General features: G+C 43.0%; 3 protein-coding genes across 3 annotated transcripts; 2 read left to right on the top strand and 1 right to left on the bottom strand.

Moving 5' to 3' along the window:
- Positions 1 to 581: 581 nt before the first annotated feature.
- On the bottom strand, positions 582 to 11,446 carry exoc5 (exocyst complex component 5). Its single transcript, XM_029000044.1, has 18 exons — positions 11,423 to 11,446; positions 10,841 to 10,935; positions 8,038 to 8,185; positions 7,694 to 7,888; positions 6,201 to 6,265; positions 6,039 to 6,067; positions 5,448 to 5,557; positions 5,132 to 5,176; positions 4,886 to 5,026; positions 4,718 to 4,800; positions 4,405 to 4,614; positions 4,144 to 4,291; positions 3,919 to 4,027; positions 3,711 to 3,831; positions 3,382 to 3,468; positions 3,011 to 3,119; positions 2,659 to 2,874; positions 582 to 1,437 (listed from the first exon to the last, which is right to left on the bottom strand). The coding sequence occupies exons 1-18, from the start codon at positions 11,444 to 11,446 to the stop codon at positions 1,249 to 1,251; spliced, it is 2,124 nt and encodes a 707-aa protein (XP_028855877.1). The 3' UTR covers positions 582 to 1,248.
- A 354-nt stretch (positions 11,447 to 11,800) lies between these two features.
- On the top strand, positions 11,801 to 15,297 carry ap5m1 (adaptor related protein complex 5 subunit mu 1). Its single transcript, XM_028987688.1, has 8 exons — positions 11,801 to 12,010; positions 12,082 to 12,745; positions 13,400 to 13,627; positions 14,214 to 14,353; positions 14,523 to 14,608; positions 14,696 to 14,808; positions 14,888 to 14,984; positions 15,083 to 15,297. The coding sequence occupies exons 1-8, from the start codon at positions 11,943 to 11,945 to the stop codon at positions 15,163 to 15,165; spliced, it is 1,479 nt and encodes a 492-aa protein (XP_028843521.1). The 5' UTR covers positions 11,801 to 11,942; the 3' UTR covers positions 15,166 to 15,297.
- A 940-nt stretch (positions 15,298 to 16,237) lies between these two features.
- On the top strand, positions 16,238 to 21,047 carry naa30 (N-alpha-acetyltransferase 30, NatC catalytic subunit). Its single transcript, XM_028976183.1, has 4 exons — positions 16,238 to 17,167; positions 18,084 to 18,207; positions 18,317 to 18,372; positions 18,820 to 21,047. The coding sequence occupies exons 1-4, from the start codon at positions 16,433 to 16,435 to the stop codon at positions 18,955 to 18,957; spliced, it is 1,053 nt and encodes a 350-aa protein (XP_028832016.1). The 5' UTR covers positions 16,238 to 16,432; the 3' UTR covers positions 18,958 to 21,047.
- Positions 21,048 to 21,088: the final 41 nt, after the last annotated feature.

A 21,088-nucleotide genomic window follows, 5' to 3' on the forward strand; every position in this document is an offset into this window, starting at 1 on the left:
CTTCCGCGAAGGCCCACAAAAATCTTCTACTAAAGAGTCGGGTTCTCAAGGTCTAAACGTTTCATGCCAGCCCGATATATACCGAGAAATGATCTTCATCGCGCAACAAACATCCCTTACCGCAGGATATTGTCGATAAAATTTCAGGTTTAATAGCCCTGTAGGTGATAAAGGTAAAATCGAGGTTAAATTGTCAAGACGACCGGCCGCCGGTTGATTTAATGCGCTGCGGTCGGCAATGTGTCAGGCAGGAATCTAGACTATTTTGGGAGGAATTCACACACCAGCAAATGCCCAGACATGGTAGCTCACTGACCCTTGATATAAGTCACAGAGGTCAAAGGTTAAGGTCACCATGTGACATGTCGGGGGTACAGCGGTCTGGAGCCAGATGAAGCATGCCGGGGCGTATAGCGACTCAGTAGTAATTACTTTCTGAAGGTGCGTCACCAGACTGAACGTTTACTGCAACCTGTAATATGATGCAAATATCATGAATGTTTCAGAACTAAAGTTTTTTTTTTTTTAATCTCCTGCTGTTAATCTGGTGCTCAAATCGGGAAAAGTAAGTGGACGGGGACTCAATTTAAGGCCTTTTAATTTACACAAACATAAACAAGCAAATGAACTCCAATGGTAAACCTATCTGCAGTGTGTCGGTTTATTAGTGAAACAATTGACTGCCTTAACTCCAGAACCAGGCCTTGAAGAGCTGGGCAGAAACCAGAGCCGTGCAACAAGCCCTTTTCAATAGAGTAGCAGTGGCAGAACTAAACAACCTCTAAAAGCAGCAAATCCCATAAAACAGTGCTTACATTGCCATGGAGTATATTTGGCACAATAAAATAAACAGAGTCTCTTATACGGTCAACTGTCGTTTAACATTTGCAGAGGAACATGGGTGACAAGTTGTGATGATTAGTATTCCTTATAGTAATAAGAAAAAAACTAACACAGAGAGTTTGTGTCTCACCGGTGAGCAGGGAGTGACAGATTATTTATCATGATGAGAAAAAAAACCCAGACCATGTCAGTCCAATCAGTCCATAAATCCATTCCGATTGGCTACTCCTCACAAGACAATCAACCATACATTGTGGTGTTCAGTTTCCACAATGAATTTTCTGAGCGTGGGCAGAACAGATCACAAGCAGCACAACTGGAGTTTCATCGACTGCTCAGAGGACAGATCTCATTGGACGGTTTGTACTTGTGAATGTTGCACATATTTTTTTTTTTTCCCGGTCATTAACTGAAGTGACGTCCGAGCCTTGAGGAGCGATAATCCACCCTCAGCTGGACAAAAGCATGAAGAAGGTTCCGGTCCAAGTTGGTAAGCTGTTCTCCAGAGCAAACCTGTTTCAGGTTGTCAGGTGCGACCACCAGCAAATTACAGAGGGCGTGGAGCGTGTCGAAAAGCTGCAGGACGAGGGGAACCTGTCAGAGAGGAAGGGAACAGTTAGAGTTTGCCCATATGGCCAATCAGCCAGAAGGCTGGTTCAACAATCGGCGGAGTTTGGAGGTCAAAGGACATGTCAGTTACTTAACGTCAATGGTGGCTGGTGATATGTGTCTAAACAAGTGCATTTCTATTTCACCCCGACTGGGCAGCCACAGTGGTTCTTTGGTGTGTGTGTGTGAGGTTATTCAGCCCCTTAAGAAACTATTTTGATAATTACATAAAACTGCATGATGTGTTTTGGCAGAGATCAATATTTGCAATGCAAGTGAAATGCTGTATTAAAAACAACTTTTATTTTCTCTGAAGCTTATTGCAATATCTGACAATGGCAGAACTGCATATTTAAACCAACTCCTCAGGGTGCTGAGCAGGGCAACCAACGCACACGTGGCTGGACACTCACACGACTACACTCAAGTCACGACGAGTTAGGGAATAAGACGAAAGATGAGCGTTGCTTTCAGCATTTACATAATGCACATTTCCCCTTGCCTATTCTCTTGACGTGCCACTGAAGATGATGCTTAAGCCGTCCAGCTCCCACGCATGTCAGCATCTCACAGAGCGGCGAGAGAGCACTAACATACAAACGGCACCTTCTCCTCCCACAGATGTCAAAGAACCAACAGTCACGCCTTGCGTTTACCTTTTGAAAAATAATATTCAGCTGATAAAAGCTTCTGAGGATTTTTTTTTCCAAGCCACACATCAAAAAACGTGTAGGTGGCAAACAATAAGAGGCAAGGAGCACCTGTACCAGCTGAATGTAGTTTCAACCATGCTGTTAATCTGCATTCTTAAAACAGAGCAGGTCTATTGCCTAGTCTTCTATGTTACTATCTTTCCGCAGGCAAATGTGAAATACATTTTGGCAATAATTACCATACCTCTACTAGTGAACAACATTTAAAAACACATATTTGTTACTGCTCTTTCTTTTATGGCTCTTTCTCTCTTTTCTTTAAACATTGTCAAAAAACCCTACCAGTTACACATATTTTATGTTAAGGAGGTAAAAGTGTAATACTTGGTTATGTTTGCAATTTTTGCATATTGGTTCATTGTTTACTTGCAACATTTGCAATACTGTGGTCTGTAGCAGTTGCAGAAAGCATTTCACTGCACATCATACCGTGTATGACTGTGTATGTGACAAATAAAATTTGAATTTGATGTGAGCGATGGGCCTTACTCACCCGGAAGTCCTTGGCACAGCGGCGGTACTCGGCCACATCGCAGATGGCTAGCATACCACCCATGGAACTGTAGCTGTACTGCTGCAGGTGCTCGTGGATGAGGCGGTGGAACCTGACACCCAGTTCTGTCAGAACCGTATCCACATTCTTCCCGTCCATGGACTTCCTCACTCGTTCCACCTGCTGCCTCACGTATGCACACACCTTGGCGCATGCCTAGAATAAAAAAATAAAAAAATAAATAAAAAAGACAAGGAGTATCACAACACAAATGTGACATTAAAAAGCCCATTCATACACCAATTGCAAATATCGAACAGCGCTAAAAAAAAAAAAAAAAAAAAAAACTTACTGTAGTGTACTGAATCATGACATTGTTCTCGTCCTCTGGCTTGAAGTCTGTCTTTTTTTGCTCAGTAGCCAGGATGTGTTTCATCTGTCCCACCATACAGTTTAGTGTCCTGAAGAGGAGAATCCCCAAAACAGATCAGAATCAGTCTTTACATTTATATGATCCAGTATGAGGCATTTCATTATAAGGAATTTCCACACAATTCAATTTTGAAGTCTATGTGCCTTTTTTGTCTGATGTACTGATTAAGTACTGGCGTAGAAGTCTTAATTTTGTAGAAGAAAGTGAAACAAATAAAAAAGGAATTGTTATTGGTGGGATTTCAGCAGTACTAATGAAAGAAGTGCTATTAATAAGTGCTATTAATTTACCTGTCAATTCCAGTGTCTAACTTCACCTCCATCTGTTCGATCACCTCCTTCTTCTTATGGAGGCATTCAGTTAGCTTTGGTGAAGAGCTATAAGTCCAAAGGTGAAAAAGTAAATGACAAAACATGAATAAATGTTAAAGCTAACTTCACTGGCTCAACTCATTACAATTTACTGTGAAAACACTTCCTGCGCTGGTAAAATACACTATGAGACCATATACAAAATGCACAATTAATGTTTACATTTCAATACATTTCAACCTTATTGGTGCAATCTGTCAGGTTTTTTTTTAATACTGCACTGATTTCTGTTTTGTGAGGCTTCTTACCTGATTAAAGGCATGAGATTATCATTAAACTGCTTATCAAAGAGGTGAAAGATGGTGTTTGCCTGCTGGACTACATCCAGGAAGTAGAGGTTGGCATTTTTAGCATCGGCAGAAGGGATAGCTGTTTGGGGGAAATATAAAGTGATTCCTCTGGATATATAATCATTCTGACAAACCTAAACACGCATGAAGAGCAAGTTGGCTCTACCTGACAGGCCAATTTCCAGGGCATAGTCAATGTAGTCCACACAAAGGTGCTCCACAAGTAGAAGAAAGATAGAGAAGGCATTCTTGGGAAGGTCTGCCGGATCTGAAAGCTATTGAAATACAAAAGGTCAATACCAAAAAACCTTCTATGGAACATTTAGCTCATAAATAACTGAAAACTATTGGAATGGTCTTGTAACTAAAAGATTACAAGGGTATCGCTGACCTTATGGCACCTCTCAAAGGCATGGCGTGTTTCTTGCAGAAGGTTGACCACAACCACCTGAGAAAGGAAGGTCTCTCCATGTGTCTCAATGCTGGGGCCCAAAGGCAGGTTGGTCCGTTGTCTGATGCGTTCTTTGAGCTCCTGAATACTGTGTGAAAAGGTAGAAACAAAAATTGATGAAAAAGGAAAACAAAGGAAACAAGGCCTCCATATTATGGAGCTTTACGGTAGTGATAGAATACAGGAGAGGGAAGTCTTTACCTGCCTGTGCCCACTGGGCGTTTCTGATGGTGCTTGGAGTCGTAGAACCGCTGCAGTATCATAGCACTGCGATTCTGTAGATATTGACGCTCCATATCAATATAACTTTCCAGGTAAGAAGAAAAGATATTCTTGGTCAGCTTGGACAGAAAGGTCTGCTTATCAGTGCCGAGGTTGAACTCAATCAGCTGGGCAGTCAGCAGTGTGGTCCTGGAAAAATGCGCTGTGGTGATCTCTCAAGTAATCAAGCTAATCTCCATTTTATTATCCAGGGTCTAGAGCTCTAGCTGAGCCTGAAAGGTGGTTTCATTACCTGGAGTAGAGGTCATAGAGGTTTATGAGGTATTGCTCCACATCAGACTGGCGGGCCTCATCCAGTTTCTCTTTGACATGGGCCTGGAACAACACCAAAAAAAGAATTCATGATTTACCACAAAGGACTTTTTACCTAACCAATAAATAAGTAAAACTAGAGACTTACATGTAGCTTATTCTCAAAAATGCTCTGAATGAGTTTGGCCATCACAGTCTCTGGGCTGCAGAACACCTCTCCCACCTGCTTACTGACCCGCTGGCACAGAGAGGCTGTGTCTTGAAATACATCATTGCACATGAAGGCTCCCTGGTCACAAAATGGAATGTAATATTACAAATCTGGCATCCTACCGCTATCTGGAATCAGCACAGGCCTGTGCTAAAATAATGTAGACTCAGCTCATCCACTCACCTCCTGACACTGTTTGATGTAAACGTCCACACAGTGGGCATAACCCTAATAAAACAAAGAAAAACAAGATATTATTATCATTATACCATGATACAATTAAAATAATTTATTAATAACTGACTTTTTGGATGTGATTCATTAATCAGTGTTCAAAAGATTGATATCCTTACAAGTACTCAGGAAATTATGTAATTCACTATGTAATAATCAAATATGAAAGCATTTTTATAACAATCATTATAATTGATTGACATTATGAAAATTGTAAGTTTAATGTCATATTGCTAAAAGCATAGAAGAGGGTTTTGATGCACACCTTAAAATGAAGAAGGACTGCTGCCACCTCGCGCATGCGTCCAATCTCACCCCTCCGCTGGGCGGATGTGAACTCCTGGATCAACTGTCGTTCCAGGTCATGATACTTACCTGGCAGCCAACACACATTTAGCAACCAACACATACGTCTATGCAACCAATTTCTACATATTTAACATGTTAAATAAAAAAATAGTGCAATTAACACAGCAGCATTTTGCTTCTTTCCTGTGTGTGGTCAGACCTAAAACTCAAAATTCATAATAGCCAGGCACAATCCCTACATAAATATGGAGACGAACAGTGAAACAGTTTTGTGGCTGATAAGAAATATTTTGCTCGTGCATTTATATCATTTTCAAATGGAGACACAGAAGAAACGCACTTAAGGTGCAGAGTGTTTCATTTAAAAAAAACCAAACCAGATCAAACCCCTTTTTTGTCATATCATGCTTTAGTCTAAAAAATGGATTCTGATTAATTAGATTCCTTTTTTTTTTTTTTTTTACAAATAAGTGCCCTACTATACTGTAGCCCTGCTATATCACTTCACAATCACGTCACATTCACTATATCAACGACAGCCGCTTACTTGCTATTTTGGCCTTGACATCAGCAAACCTGTCAGAGAGAGAGAGAGAGGGGAGAGAGACCTTAACAAGTTTACTTTAGTTTATTTATGTTAAATAATTAGCCACATCATTGCGCGCATATACACACACACACACACACACACGCACATAAATGAGCTCACCTGTCAAAAGGCAACTCCTGTGCAATTAAGTGCAGCTTCTGAATGATGTCAGCAGCTTCTTGAATCTACAGAAAGAGCGAGACAAACACACAGAGAAAGAATGAGAGAGAGTTGTGAGGTGGAACAAATGAGAAGGTGAGGCCAGAGGCTGCACCTTCAGTCACAGAGAAGCGCCTTAACAGGAATCTCTCCCCCTCCCTCAGCTTGTTCACCTCAGGACCTGATAACCGCCGGCTCCGGCTTCCCTCTCCGCAGCAGCACTGGCGGCAGCACGACAACACAGGGGTCGTTTCACAGTGCCACATACCTGCCATGAATGGACTATAAATCCGAGGACATCCTTCCTAAATCTCCCTCTGTAATCTGTGCTGATGGGCAGGAAGGAGTTTTTTTTTTTTTTTTTTTTTTAAATAGGTGCGTGACTAGAACCCCCTGCCTCTTCCTTAACCTTACACGCGCATGCACACAAAAGGCCCGCCATCTAGGTTTTCCTCTGCTCCCCTAGCTTCTGCCTGCCTGCCTGCCTCAACTAACATCATTACTGCGCTCCCATGAGGTGGATCCAGCCTTTTCTGCTTTCCTCGCCGAGGTTTTCTAAGTATCTGTCCCCCAGCTAAGATTAGCTAAATCCCATGTAAGTGATGTAGCCGTCTCCCAGCAGCGAGGGTTTAGCAGCACTTGTCTCCACACTGGCGGGCCTGGCCCTCCCTTTCAGAGGGATTAGCCGAGCAGTCCTGTCCTCCATCTCCTTCCTTCCCCTTCCCTTCCCTTCCCGCTCACCTCTTGTTCCTTTCCCTCCTTCCCTGACACGATCCTCTCTTTTCTAAAGACCCGTAGGTGGGCCCGTCAATGTGTGAAGGCTCCTTGATCTTCCTGCGGCACACCCCGACGTGCTGGTGTGCAGGTGACAAATGCTAGCAGTTTCATAGCTTCCCTGTATCACATGGCTATTTACGTGGTAAACAGGTGAGCTGGACAAGAGTCCGGGTGTTTAAAGTATTACCCCACTCCTCTTTTACAGCAGCCTACAGGATCTCGAGCATCTTACAATCCGGACAAATTAAATCTTAGTCATAAGTCAATTAGAAGATCAAATGAGGATCAATGTAATCAGATTAGGCAATATGAAATATTTCAGCTACATAAATATTGCTCAACATACACGCGCTGCAATAATGTCATTATTCTGCTTTGTCAATATAAAAAGCCAGAATGTCACAGCTGTCCCGTTTTGAATTCCCCTTCAACCTTGGTTCAGAAATTCATTAAACCTAAACCTGTGTGATTCACTGTGTGGCTGATTATACATGGGATCAGAACAACCCTGAATAAGCATTAAAAAAAATAATAAAAATAATAGTGACAAACTAAGAGAGTACACTTTGTTGTTTCTATCATGTAGTTTAAAATGATACCCCTAACTGTCCCCTAAGTGGGTTATTAAAAGTCATCAGTCCTCCAACCCTGAACTGCCTCAACTGTTGAGCTGTGACCTTTTCAGGGTTTATGAAGACGTCACTGCGCAGCTCCCCATCCAGAAACTCGTTGAAGTAGGTCATGAGCCTCTGCGCCTCCACTGCCCTCTGTCGGGGAGTGTTGACACCCTCCAACTGATCGCCCAGGTGACACACTTTGGTGGCCACATAGCTGATGTGCTCATCAAGCTCCTGGAAATGCTGAAAGGCCACCTGCAAATATGCAAAGAACACTACCTCAAGCAAAACGGCTTATCTACCATCCTTCAATATATGATGTAATGATTGGTCCATCATGCTCCATGACATTATACAGACACAGTTATAATGAACTGTGAACTGTGTATGGCACCCCAGCATACCTGGTTGCTCCTCTGAAGGTCTTGAACTTTGTGGGCGAACTCTTTGGCCTCGCGGTGGCACTGCTGCTCTAACTTCTCCACCTTCCTCTGGATAATCTCATCTAGCTGCTTCAGCTCCTCGATGTGGTTCACAAACTCCTCCAACAGCCTGAGGGAGCAGAAATGGACACCCACACGTCTATTCTTAGATTGCTACACCAAATCAGACGACCTGTGAGTGTGTTTATATGAGAGAGAGATGTAGCAGCATGAATGGCACCAGAAGCAAGTTTCTTAAGTTTTAATTCAGTTCAAGCAAAATGTGAAGCACAGCACACGGTGCACACAATGAAATGTGTCCTCTGCATTGAACCCATCCCCCTTGGTAAGCAGTGGGCAACCATGAAAGGTGCCCGGGGAGCAGTGTGTGGGGACGGTGCTTTGCTCAATGGCACCTTCCGATGCTGCTAGGCTACCATTAGACAATCTGTGCGCTGTTGCAACAATTAATTTTGTTCTCCTGTAAAAACATAATGCATTCATTCTGACACTGCGCGATGCAACACACACACCGATGAATACACGCTACTGGCACAGCACAGACTGGTCAGCCAGAAATCTGAAAAGCTGCAGCTACAGATACTGCACACAGTTTTCCCATCATTATTTGTGTTCCAGCTCCTGAAAGAGCGCCTATCAGTAAACAGTTTAAGCAAGACTGAATTAAGCGCCATGTTGTGTTTGCACCGACCACTTTTGCCGCTGTTTGCACTTCTACCTAGTGCCACAGATTGTCATTTTTTATGTGTGAGTGTAATGCTGTGTATATATGCATAGAAATACAGCACCACCCAACACATTAAGAGCTTCGTCAGCACTGTCAGGGTGCCTGAGCCAAAAGCTCCAAGTCAGCAGCTCTGGATTCTCTGGGTGCTGGAGAAATATCCAGAAATGATGAGTATATAATCTCTCATAATAATAATTCCCTCAACGCTTGCTAGAGCTTAAAGACTTCTCCAGCACTTGCTCATTTTAGCACTCCCTGTCTTCACATTTTTATCACACCAGACTAGTTATCTGCGACAGAAAAAACCCCACAACAAACAGGCATATGACAGTTACAGTCATTTAGACTGAAGGTTTGATCTAAATACTTGGCTATTAAGAAAGAAAAAGAGGAGAAACCGTAACTTTTTTAAATTTCCAACAATCAAACCATCTGGCCTACACAAGATCTGGCCTACCCGTTAATTTACATATAGCAACCATCCTGCACTTGACTCCCTATGCGGAGAAAACTGCTCTATCAGCATAGACAAACCATGAATAACAGCATATTATTGGTGAGAAGAACACTTGCCTCAAAGTATGGCTTGAGTTCTTGATATCCTCAGAGATTTTAATGTCCCCACTGTCTGTAGTGAAAAGTGAAGTGCACACAACGAAATGTGTCCTTTGCTTTTAACCATCACCCTTGGAGAGCAGTGGGCAGCCATGAAAGGTGCCCGGGGAGTGCATTTACCGATTAAAAGAGCAGCTAAAAACATTTCTTTGCATTGATGTTCTTTTTTCGTTTCTTGTTAATTATAATTGTCCATCTCTTACTTACTTATTGGCTGTTATCTGCATCCAAGGTTCTTCTAATATCTGAAGGCTGCCCTGAACATGCTGTTCTGAACATTTAAATGATTAGACTTTCTCTAACATGTTTCTCATATATTTGTCATAAATCATTTTAATTATATACAGCTCCTCTTTAGAACTTAAACAGTGATAAGACATTAAAATAAAAAAAAGTTATGGCTCAACTATAAATAGTAAATAAATGAATCCAGTTGATACGGAGAGGAAATTCTAATTTAATTAACTGGTTCAGTATATTTCAACATATATAGTACTTATTGTGTGATATAAATATAATGTAAACATGAGAAAAACTCAGAAGAGCAGCATCTAACATGCCACTTAAAAGTATTCTTTAGATTCTTTTAAGGTAAACTATCATTTTATCATCAAATTGCAGGTTTCAGAATCACACCGAACACTGAGATCTCTCATAGGAATTGTATTGCTATTACTTGTACTACTTAATAGGCTTTGCTATGCAGGTAAATTCATGTGGTCTTCTTCTTTTCAAATTAAGACACATAAATACAAACTACTTTGAAGAAACCTTTTTTCTTCCTTTGTTCCTTTTGCCTATACTGCTTATTCTACGGGTCGGCCCTGCAGTCACCCACTGGGCCGCTTACTGAGGTATAAAAAATTAAGTTGGCACACGCATTTTTTTCACATGCTCTCTTGCTCATGGTATTTTACTCAATAGACCTGTGTTCATTGATAAAATAGTACAAGGGATGGAACATGGGGATCTTTTAGAAGGGGGATGATTTTGACTTTTTATTTCAGGGGAATGACATCCCTACTCATCCACCCTCAACTTGAGTACTGATAATCTAGCCACTGCAGGACCATAGACAGGTGAGAGGAACTTGTATTAATGTTAAATAATCCCACAAAGTGAAATTTTCATGATAGGGGACCTTTAATAATTGAGGCATATTAATTTGTTATTATTTACATTACTAACATGTTTTCACAACCAGTGTCTTAACAGTCTTCAATTATCATTTTGCACTGAGCCAATATTCATTACATGTAAAACTGCAAAAAAATTAAATATATATATATATATATTTTTTTATTTTTTTTTTTTTTTTGAATTTCAGAATCATTTGTCACTGATGAAATATGCATGAAATATAAGAACACATGAAAATTTCATGCTGAAGTTCAACAAAATGAACATATTTTCCTGCCCTACCTTTTAGGATCAAAGGCCTCTGCCCCCCCTTTAGAGCCTCCACCAGGGGTCCTCCAGGCCAGCCTCTCGATGTACTCATCAGCATCAAAAGGTTCCTAAATGGGTAGAAACAGATCAACTCATTCGTTCTGATTAAACCGTCTAATCACCCATACTGAGTCTATTTATATTTTATATAAGTGTAATATATATTTTATATATGCATAATTATAACTTTTTGTGTAATTTTGCTGTCCAGATTCGTTGCTATAATGCACTAAACCTCTTGTTTAAACACAATAATTTTTCATTAATTATCATTAACTGGCCAATAACAGGGGTGCCAACGCTGCACAGAGTTTTGATTTGTAAGTTTGGTAATTCACCAAATCAGGCGTTTTAGTGTTTTTAGCAACACAGCTAGCTATCCTGGCATCTGTTGGGAGACGAGAATTTAGAAAGACTGGTGTGATGAAACATATTGCTGACAGTGAGCGGCGGAGAAACACACATAAAGAAAATTTGTCTGTCAAACCCACAGTTCTGATCAAAGATTTGTATCGAATATTGAATGTTAGCCCTTCGCAGCACTGCAGCCTTTACCTCGAAGAGCTGAGCTGTAGCCATGGTTCACGTCGCTTTGTTTCCTTGGCTTGGATCTTCTGCTAAAGCAGACAAGGTCCAACGTTGGATGAATTTTGACGAGAGCCTTTTTAACATTTATTTGGGAGCCCGCTACTTCCTGCTGGCAGCTGCCATGGACAGGGCGGAAATGTGAAGTAGAAAGCATAAATGGGCTGGGCTCGGACGCCAGAGAGCCGTTCGCCTGCCGCAGACTTAAATGCGCTCTGTACACCGTATGAACTGGCCAATGTGGCAGTGTATGTTTTGTAGATCGGTGAATCTGTCGGTGGCTGCGTCACTCGAACACAACCCATCCCCTACGATGGTGACGCGCATGCGCAAACGGCGCATGACTGGTCACGTGGCCCTTGAAAACAGGAAGTTCGGATGTGCACGTTTGTTGAATTTTCCTTCTCCCGGTGTATTTTATGGAAACGTTTTGGCGCTTCTTTATTCGCGTTGTGCAGGACACAGAGCAGAACCACAGCATATTTGCGCCATGAGCTTCCGCGCGTTGTGGGTTGTGTCTCACGAGAAGGGAGAAGGAGCAACAGTGCGCTTCTCCAGGTGAGTGCTCTGGAGCTTGCGTGTTGCCCGCTCTCGCCGCTTAACCCAGATGCTTTAATGTCGCCCCGCAGGCGCTATCCGACTGTGGAGCGGCGAGCCAGATCTCTGGCAGGTAGCCGGTACGTGGCGGTCCCTGAAGACCGTGTCATTCCTCGGCTTCTGCTGACTGAGCTGGGTCTGGCGGAGCCTGACAAGCCTTTTGTGGCCTCACGGGATGACTGTAGCAGGCAACAGTGCTCTCCAGCCTTAGAGCTCCGGGTGGATGGGCCAGGTGAGAAGACCCTCTGGCCACTGCTGACAATCACCCACGGAGGGCTCATCGTCGCCTGCCTCCCGCTGATCGAGGGTCCCGTTGAGCCACGGCCGCCCCTTCCAAGCCAGATTTCTGTCTCTCAGGGCTTAGCCTTCCTGTCTGGCCTCCAGGCTTTTCTGTGTGGGCCTGGACCCAAACTGTCAGAACCTGAGGTGCTGGCGAACCGACTGGCTTCCTTGCCCTCAGCTCTCCTGCAGGTTTGCCCATTGGGCACTCCCCTGGACACACTGACGGCTGGAACGCCACCAGCACCCACTGCTCCCGTGCCAGGCGGTTCCCAGAAGCAGCCAGCCTGGAAGGCAGGTTTACACAAGGGGAGGTCTGCAGTGACCGTAACTGTTACCGAGACAGTGAGGTCCATGCAGTACGGCAAGAAAAGCAGACAGGACCTCTGGGATGTCTATGGCACCGTTGTGTGCAAGGTAGGTGCGAATAAAGCATTTTTCTATGGTGCACGCTTATAAAGAGTCTCGACTGATCAGGGAAGGATGCTTAATGTCTCAATTTACCTTTACATACCAAACATGAAAATTCAGAACAAAGTAACTAATTAGACACAGGAATTTGCAATATTGTTAGAGTGTGTGATAAAAAAAAAAAAAAGTGGACACCCATGATACTTTTTTCAGATTTTCTACATTTCTGAATATAAATATATTCACTGTCAACATCACCAGAGTGATGTTGAGTGTAAAGAGTTTGCTTTGAATTTATTGTATAGAGACATGCTACACAGTGTCCTATCCAGTATGTGTTATCTTAGATGTTTTGATGCACAATAAATTTGAACTACGATTCCATTTGAATTCTTTTGAATCAAGTTTTAAAAGACTCATTTAATGAAGTGGACGCTAATTGTTTAACCCATGTTGCTAATGTAAATCAGTGCTGCATTATTTTTCATTCTTAAATCAAATGTTTTAACCTAAATGATATGATTAATGCAATACATCAACTGGCTGCTTCTGATGTCCTGTCTTACACATCCAAGCCCTCATGCTTGTTAGCATTTTTCAAAACCATTGATGCAAATTATTAATGTTTCACTGGATTCTTTTTCTAATTCCTTTTCTAAGTGTGAAGTAGAGGGGGTCCTGCCCAACGTAACAGTCACCCTCACGTTGCCACCTAATGGTTCGCCTCTTCAGGACATCCTGGTTCATCCCTGTGTAACAACTCTGGATTCTGCCACACTATCAGCCAGCAGCATGGACGACGGTGACTGCTCCATGTTCTCGGGTCCCTATAAGTTCCCCTTCTCGCCTCCACTGGAACCTTTCAGACTTTGTAGTTACACATCACAGGTAACAGAAGCATCATAGCAGAACGTGAGTCAGATTACATTGAACCGTGGTGAATGGTTCAGGATCCTAGAACACTAATGCCAGATAAAAAATAAATTACAGAAATAAATTGTAAACAATTTGCTGCATAAATAAAGATTGATAGCAGTAATGGCTGCTTGGTAGTTACCTGTAGTTTGGAAAAGAAAAACAGCCATATTTGGTGTTTCATTATATCTTTTAACAATGTTAAACAAAGTTTTAAGTGAACGTATTCCATTGCATTTTTGACAACTCTCATATACCTCATTTTCTTTGTTCTGGATGGTTTAACTTCTGCCAAGTAAGTGTATTGCTTCTGCCTTAAAATACTCTACAAAGTTCTATTTGCACTGTATTATGTCCTGACCATCACCTAACATGCTCCCTGTTTGTTCCTGAAGGAACATTGTCTCTGTACTCTGTTCTCTGTGATGACAAGCTCCTGGAATTCGAAAGTATTATCCCCTGTTGTTTTTTTAAAATGTAATTTAGACTAGACAGTTTGGTATTTGACTGCCAGATTAGTGAAAGCAGATGTGTAATTTTTTTCCCCTCAATTGATCAGGTTCCTGTCCCTCCTATTCTGGGCTCGTACCAGTTGAAGGAAGATGAGAATCAGTTGCGGCTGAATGTGTCTCTAAAACTTCATGAGAGTGTAAAGAACAGTTTTGAATACTGCGAGGCTCACTTGCCATTTTATAACAGGTAGGGTGGTGTGAAAAACTAAGCAAAGAATTAAGCCATTATAAATGAACATAAGGCAATCAGATTTTTTTTTCTGAAACATTGTGCTATATGACGAAGGTATGTGATTAAGGCGTGAGGACAAACTAAAAATTCTGATAAAATGTCTCTGCTGCTGATTCTTCTGTAGAAATCTGATGGGAAATGTGGATGTGAAGGTGAGCGCAGGACAGCTGGAAGTTTCTAAAGAGAAGAATCTGCTGGTCTGGGTTTTAGGTAGGTCACGATGATGATGGCGGCGGCGGTGGTCAAAATACCTTCAGTGGCCTTTTCTGAAATGGTCACCATCCTATCTTGCTGCAGGCCAGAAGTTTCCCAAGTCCCGTGACGTGACGCTTGATGGTGCTGTGCATTTTTCCAGCCAGACAGCAGGACCAACTGATCCTCTCTGCACTGGCCTCACAGCTTACATCAAAGTGAGTGCAGAATGGAGTACTTGTGTAATTGGTGTGAAATGAGGCCTGAATGCTCATGGCCGACTGTCTCGTTTCGCAGCTGTATTTCCGGGTGCCTGACTTGACTTTGTCTGGATGTTGTGTGGACCAGCATTCAGTTCAAGTGTATGCCTCAGCAAAGCCACGAATTGTCACATGTGAGTGTATAGAAGTGTTCACAAGATTAATGTTATAGGTATTTCACCTGTTATTATCTAATAGTCTTCTTAACCTGTGCCCTGCTATGTTTTTGCAGTTCGGGAACTTGTATCTTCAGAATATTATATATGGAATTCCACAGGAGATGCACCGGTATTACCTGGCGCTATTATGATGTAGTGTGATCATCTGAAGCCATCAATTCAGAAGGCCAGGCTCACCTGTCCAGAAGTCTTTGTTTATGGACTAAAAGAATCATAAAAGCCAACTGTTTTATCGGGATTAATTTTGCAGTAAAGAATAGTTCATACACTTGCGTTTTCAGACTTCTGTCATTATGCACTCTAATACTCTGTGTCCCTTTGTGCTAACAACCGGGTTCTCTGTTAAACAGTGGGAAGTGGTGGCCTAGCGGTTAAGGAAGCAGCCCCGCAATCAGAAGGTTGCCGGTTTGTGGCTGCCCACTGTTCCCCAAGGGTGATTGTTTAAAAGCAGAGGACACATTTTGCCACTACACTTGAAACAGTTTTGAAACTGTTGTACTTGCAGATCCATTGTGCTTGTATAGCAAATTATGCACACTTTCCCCTTGGGATGCATTCATGGTCTAGTCCAGGCTTTCCTTTTAAATTCACCCTTCTACGTTTTCCTTTTAAATTCACCCTTCTATTCAATCATTTAAAATCCCAGTTTAATGCTGGCCTGTGAATGCACTGTTGACCAGTGGGTTCAGGACTATGGTACACTGTTGGATGAATCATTTTAGTTCATTGGCACAATGGAAAGTGCTTTATTTGTGTGCTCTTGGGGTGTTAAATGCAAATTAGGATTATTCTAGAATGGCCAATTGACAATGTTTTGCCATGTAGTGACATCTAGAGGAATTTTTGAGGGGAAATGTATTTATTCAATGCATGGTCAAAAAACTAAATAAATAAACATTATAACAAACATTAATACCATTTGGCAAGTAAAATAAAAATAATCTGTTCATATTAATAATGTTTCAAAGAAACAATATTTTCTTTTTATATGAATTACTTTGTGTTTTCAGTCAATGGTCTTAAGACATTTTGTCTAATTATTTACCCTTAATTTTCCTTTGAGATCAATAAAGGATCTAACCATTTAATACAATTCCACAAGTTACTTTTGAGTCTCTCAAAATTGTCAATATATTACGCGTTGAGATCTTCCTGCTGTCGTAAATTAAAGTGACGTAAAATGTCTGTTCCGCTTTACGGCAGCTGCTAGCCGAGAACCCTTGTGAAGTGAGTTGAGTAATGGCCCGAGGAAGCACGAGCTGTCGTACAAAACGGCAAAAATAAGTTTCCGTTAGGCGACACCGTCGACGCCGCCGCCGCCACGTCCGTCACTGACGTTCGGCCGAGTCTGTACCCACCGTCGCGGGTTTTTTCGCTCATTTCTATTTACTGAATGAAGTGGAATGGCTGAAGTGCCGCCTGGGCCTAACGCGCTGCCTGCATCCCCGGCCGAAATTCTAGCGCTGTCCGTGGGTGGGTGCGCTCTGTTGGGGAGTAATGAGGACCGGGCTGTCTCCGCGGCTGGACAGCACCAAGCGGCTGAAAGTAAAGGGCTGATCAAGTCCAACCACAACAACCTCCAGACCCAGCAACTCAACGGCTTAGTCGGTCGCCCGCAGGCCGGCCACCAGCGCGGCCGCAGCCACCTCATCCACCCGGCATATAAAAAGAGGCTCCCGGAGGATGGCGAGAACGCCGGGGACGAAAACAACGCGCCAGGCACGGACTGTGGACGTGGTTCCTGTCCGCGGACGCAGAACCACACGCTGCCGGCCTGCGCGGCGGCTGACTCGGGTCGCCCGGAGCCTGACAGCCCACGCGTGGGCACGAAAAGGACAAGCGGCCGTTTCCGAGAGGACCGCGGCGACAATGGGTCTGTTTGCTCCAAGGGGGGCGTCGAAGGCCTCAGCGCGCACCCCGGTCCAGCCTCCCCGGCCGCGGAGATGGCGAGGCTGGCGTTAGATGGAAGGATCGCGGAGGAGGAGGAGGACGACGACGTGTGCATCGGATACGTGCGATACGAGTCCGAACTGCAAATGCCGGATATTATAAGGCTGATCACTAAGGACCTGTCGGAGCCCTACTCCATCTACACGTATCGGTACTTCATCCACAACTGGCCGCAGCTCTGCTTTCTGGTACGTGACCCTCATTTCAGCCGTCGGCGTGTACGAACCTCGCCGGCTCGAACCGACTCGCGTCACGACTCGCTAGCCTCAGCGCACTTCACTGTTACACCGAAGGTGCGAGTCGCGGGGAGGACTCGAGCATTTAGCTCGGCTCCTTGACCGGCTCCGGTTCAACCGGGTCTGTGTTCGAACACGCGACGCCGCGGAACCGGAGCCGTGGGTCTCCTCGACCCATCAACATGGCGCCGTGACAGCAGCTCACCGCCCCCGACTCGCTGTCAGCGTTGACGCTCGCCATGCTGCGCAAGGGTGACTTGATTCGACGCGGGTACACGTGCGTACAGGCCTGGGCGCGATATGTCGATATCGCGAGATTTGCTCATCATCTCTGTAATGACGTTTCATCTTTAGATTTACCCCGAGACTGAATACACTGAGCAGCACATCTACTTAGCAAAATCTCCCAAGGAGCAGCGGTTCTTACATTCATTTCAGTGCAAATATATAATTACTTTGGAATGTTCTGTCATTTTAAATTTAAATTGGGTTGTTATCATTTAGGTAGGTGGTAGTCGCCAAGCGGGTAACATGCTCGCCTATGAACCAGAAGACCCAGGTTCCCTGTCCCTTTCACTACTGATTGCAAGTTGCTCTGGATAAGGGCGTCTGATAAATGCTGTAAATGTAAATTTATGAAGGGGAAATAGTGTAATGTCAATGGTCTTGTGAATTTGGTTTTAATTACCTAGCTTTGATTCTCACCTGTCTTTACAATGATGCAACACCAAATTTACCTTGTTTTTATTCTTTTCCATTCAGAGATCTGTATATTATGACTTATCACTGTAAATGTCATGGAAATGCCTCTAAGTATGACACTTCAACAGCAGTAATGTGACTGAGTTGTTCCTTTGTGACATCTTAGGCCATGGTGGAGAATGACTGTGTGGGTGCCATCGTGTGCAAGCTGGACATGCACAAGAAAATGTTCCGTCGTGGCTACATTGCCATGCTGGCAGTGGACTCAAAGTTCCGGAGGAAAGGCATTGGTAAGATGAGTTTCCGAACAATTCTGGAACATTCCGAACATTCTATTTCCCCACAATTTATATTATATGCATTCATCTTATCGTATGAATACAACATTTGCATATACAGGTACTAATCTTGTGAAGAAGGCGATATATGCCATGGTGGAGGGCGATTGTGATGAGGTAAGTCTGAACGTGTAATTGTCATATTTGTTGTAATGCAGACCACTGGAAACATAAATGTTCTAAATACATGGTTTTGTGCATGTAGATTATAACGGTTTAGCACAATCATAAAAACATTTTTTTATAATGTTAAGCTTTTGCAAAGTAATCAAAGGGAATACAATGAGCAGGTCAAGATTACCTTCCTTTGTAAAGTCTTATCTGAAGCTTTATTTCAGTGTCAGACCTATAATGTTAATTAAGAGGAACTTTTCAGATTGTGTATGATGTAATGGCAGTTTTTACTGTTTACTGATTCTTTCTTGTCATAGGTGGAACAATTCAATCTTTACATTGTTTATTTATGTTTGCCTATCTCATATTCCTGGAAATGTTTATAAATGTTATTTTTTGGGAAAATAATTTGTGTTAAGTTGTTTTAACAGTTGTGTTTTGTCTGCTCAGGTGGTGCTGGAGACTGAGATCACCAACAAGTCCGCTCTGAAACTGTATGAGAACCTGGGCTTTGTCAGGGACAAGAGGCTTTTCAGATATTATTTAAATGGTGTTGATGCCCTCCGGCTAAAACTGTGGCTTCGCTGAAAGTGAGCTCCCCGGGCTTGTGCACCCCCGGTTCCGCTTTCTCACAACGCACCACTGGCTACAGGGACACGCCTCAGCTTCGGTGATGGAGCGATGAGTGGACTGTGAATACGCTGAGAGAACGTTCACACAACCAAGTGTGCTCAGAAAACAAGAAATCCAATAATAAACTACACTCTGAAAGTATTTTTATAACTTTGGGCGAAGTTATTGAGCGAGGAGGGGGTGTGTACACGTGGCATGGAGCTGGACAGCCACAGATGCCATGCCATTCAGTCAGCCCTCGGGCCCATTTACGTTCACGTGGCCAGCGGGAGAGAACAGAGTAGAGTGGTGGTGATGGGGAGAGGCAGCTCAGAATCAACCAGGGAATTGGGAATGGACTGGGATTTGTTGGGGGGGGGTATTGAAGTTGACAAGCTCACTTCTTTCTGTCATTGTTTTCTACGATTTCTGGCAGAGGGATAGAATGAGAGCCAAGAGTCTAAAAAGCTAAGATCAGTTAAATGGATATTTGTGGATTTTATCAAATAATTTGTTCTTTTTTTTTTTGGTTTGTCCAAATTTATGAGGAAGGTGTTAACTGATAGTTTCTTCTTGACAGGGGGGGTAAGCTTATGTGCACATGGGGGTCTGCTGCTGCTACTTTGTTCTGTGGTGCTCAGTTTTAGAACAAACAGACGCTCGCACCGTTATGCATTGGTGTGGGAGAATTTAGCACTTGCTGAGCGTTTATGTTTTGCTCCAGGTCCTTTTTCGTGGGTCTGGACAAATTGTGGTCTGTTTGCAGGGTAATGCACACCACTGCTCACGTACCCAGATAATCATATTTTGACATTTGAAGGAAACACTGTGAAAGCTGATGCATCAGAGTGGTTTTATTTCCCGTTGACACCTCTGGTCACACATTTAGTAAAACAATCCTCCAGTATTTCTGCCGATCTTCTAAATGACCTATTTAAAAAAAAAAAAAGGACGTTGCTTAACTTAGACAGTTCACTTGTCTTTATCAGATTTGCGGTGGTTTATGTAATTCTCTCCCAATAAGATTTTCACAGACAGTATAATCAAGCTGTCATCAACTTGTCCCTGTTATTCCAATTGGCTTTTAAGGCTTTAGTTCACACAAACTGTTTGGTTAAATAGAAATGGGGGGGATTGTGGATGGATCGGTCACTTCTGATTGGCTGTGGTGTGTGGCCCTCTGCCATGTTTTTATTTCAGCAGCAGAGGGCAGCAAATGAACGTGCACCCATTTCCTCCTGTGGTCATGCTGGAGCTAATCCTGTGTTCCAAGTCACAATCCAAAAACTAAACCACCCCATCACATAGTTTGTGCAGTGTCCTTTGTGTGAATTCTGACGTCATGTAACATTTAGAAAAGGAAGAGAAAATTGAATGCAGAAACCTTCTGGGCACTTTTTTCAGTTTCTTTTGCATTTAGCGTATATTGAACGTGTCCATCTGTGCACGTCTGTGTGTGTGGTTTGTGTGTGTGCCGTACACGATGAGCCATTAAACCCCCCCAACTACGCGTGGTGTTGCCAATTGTCTTTGGGTTATGTTTCATGCTTGATGGTTTAAGTTACGTTTTGCTTCTTTTTCCATGGGGTTCTTTTGAGGTTTTGGTCCCTGAAAGAGGTGCTGGGTCTCCATCTTTCCCCCTCCCCACCCACACAACACATCCTCTCTTCCACCTTTGGTCTCAGGTGGCCTCCATGTTTTAACCTGTTCACAATGAGAATTCACAAATTCAGACTTGAAAATATGTTCGGTGCCTTCAATGGCATATAAGAGCTTACAACACTCAGATGAGAGGTTCTAATCCATGAAATGTGGAGTTTCTCTTCTGTTTTGAGTCTAACAAGACCACATGGGCTGAGGAGAAGGCACTAGTGTTGGGCAGGTTTCATCAAGAGGGACCCTCACCTCAGTCAAAGCACCATTCTGCTGGGCAAAGGCATGCAATGTTTCTTTTTCTTTATATTACTTTTTGGTTCTCTTTTGACCGTCCCCAACAAAGTGTCTTGCAAAAAAATATCTTTAATATTTTTTTTAAAGGTAAATAAATTATTTGATTTTAATCCAAATGTGTATTGAGCATATTTTCTATGGATGAGAATTTACATGT

The sequence above is a fragment of the Denticeps clupeoides genome, chromosome 1 (genome assembly GCF_900700375.1).
Source record: "Denticeps clupeoides chromosome 1, fDenClu1.1, whole genome shotgun sequence".
In the NCBI taxonomy this organism is placed as follows: domain Eukaryota; kingdom Metazoa; phylum Chordata; class Actinopteri; order Clupeiformes; family Denticipitidae; genus Denticeps; species Denticeps clupeoides.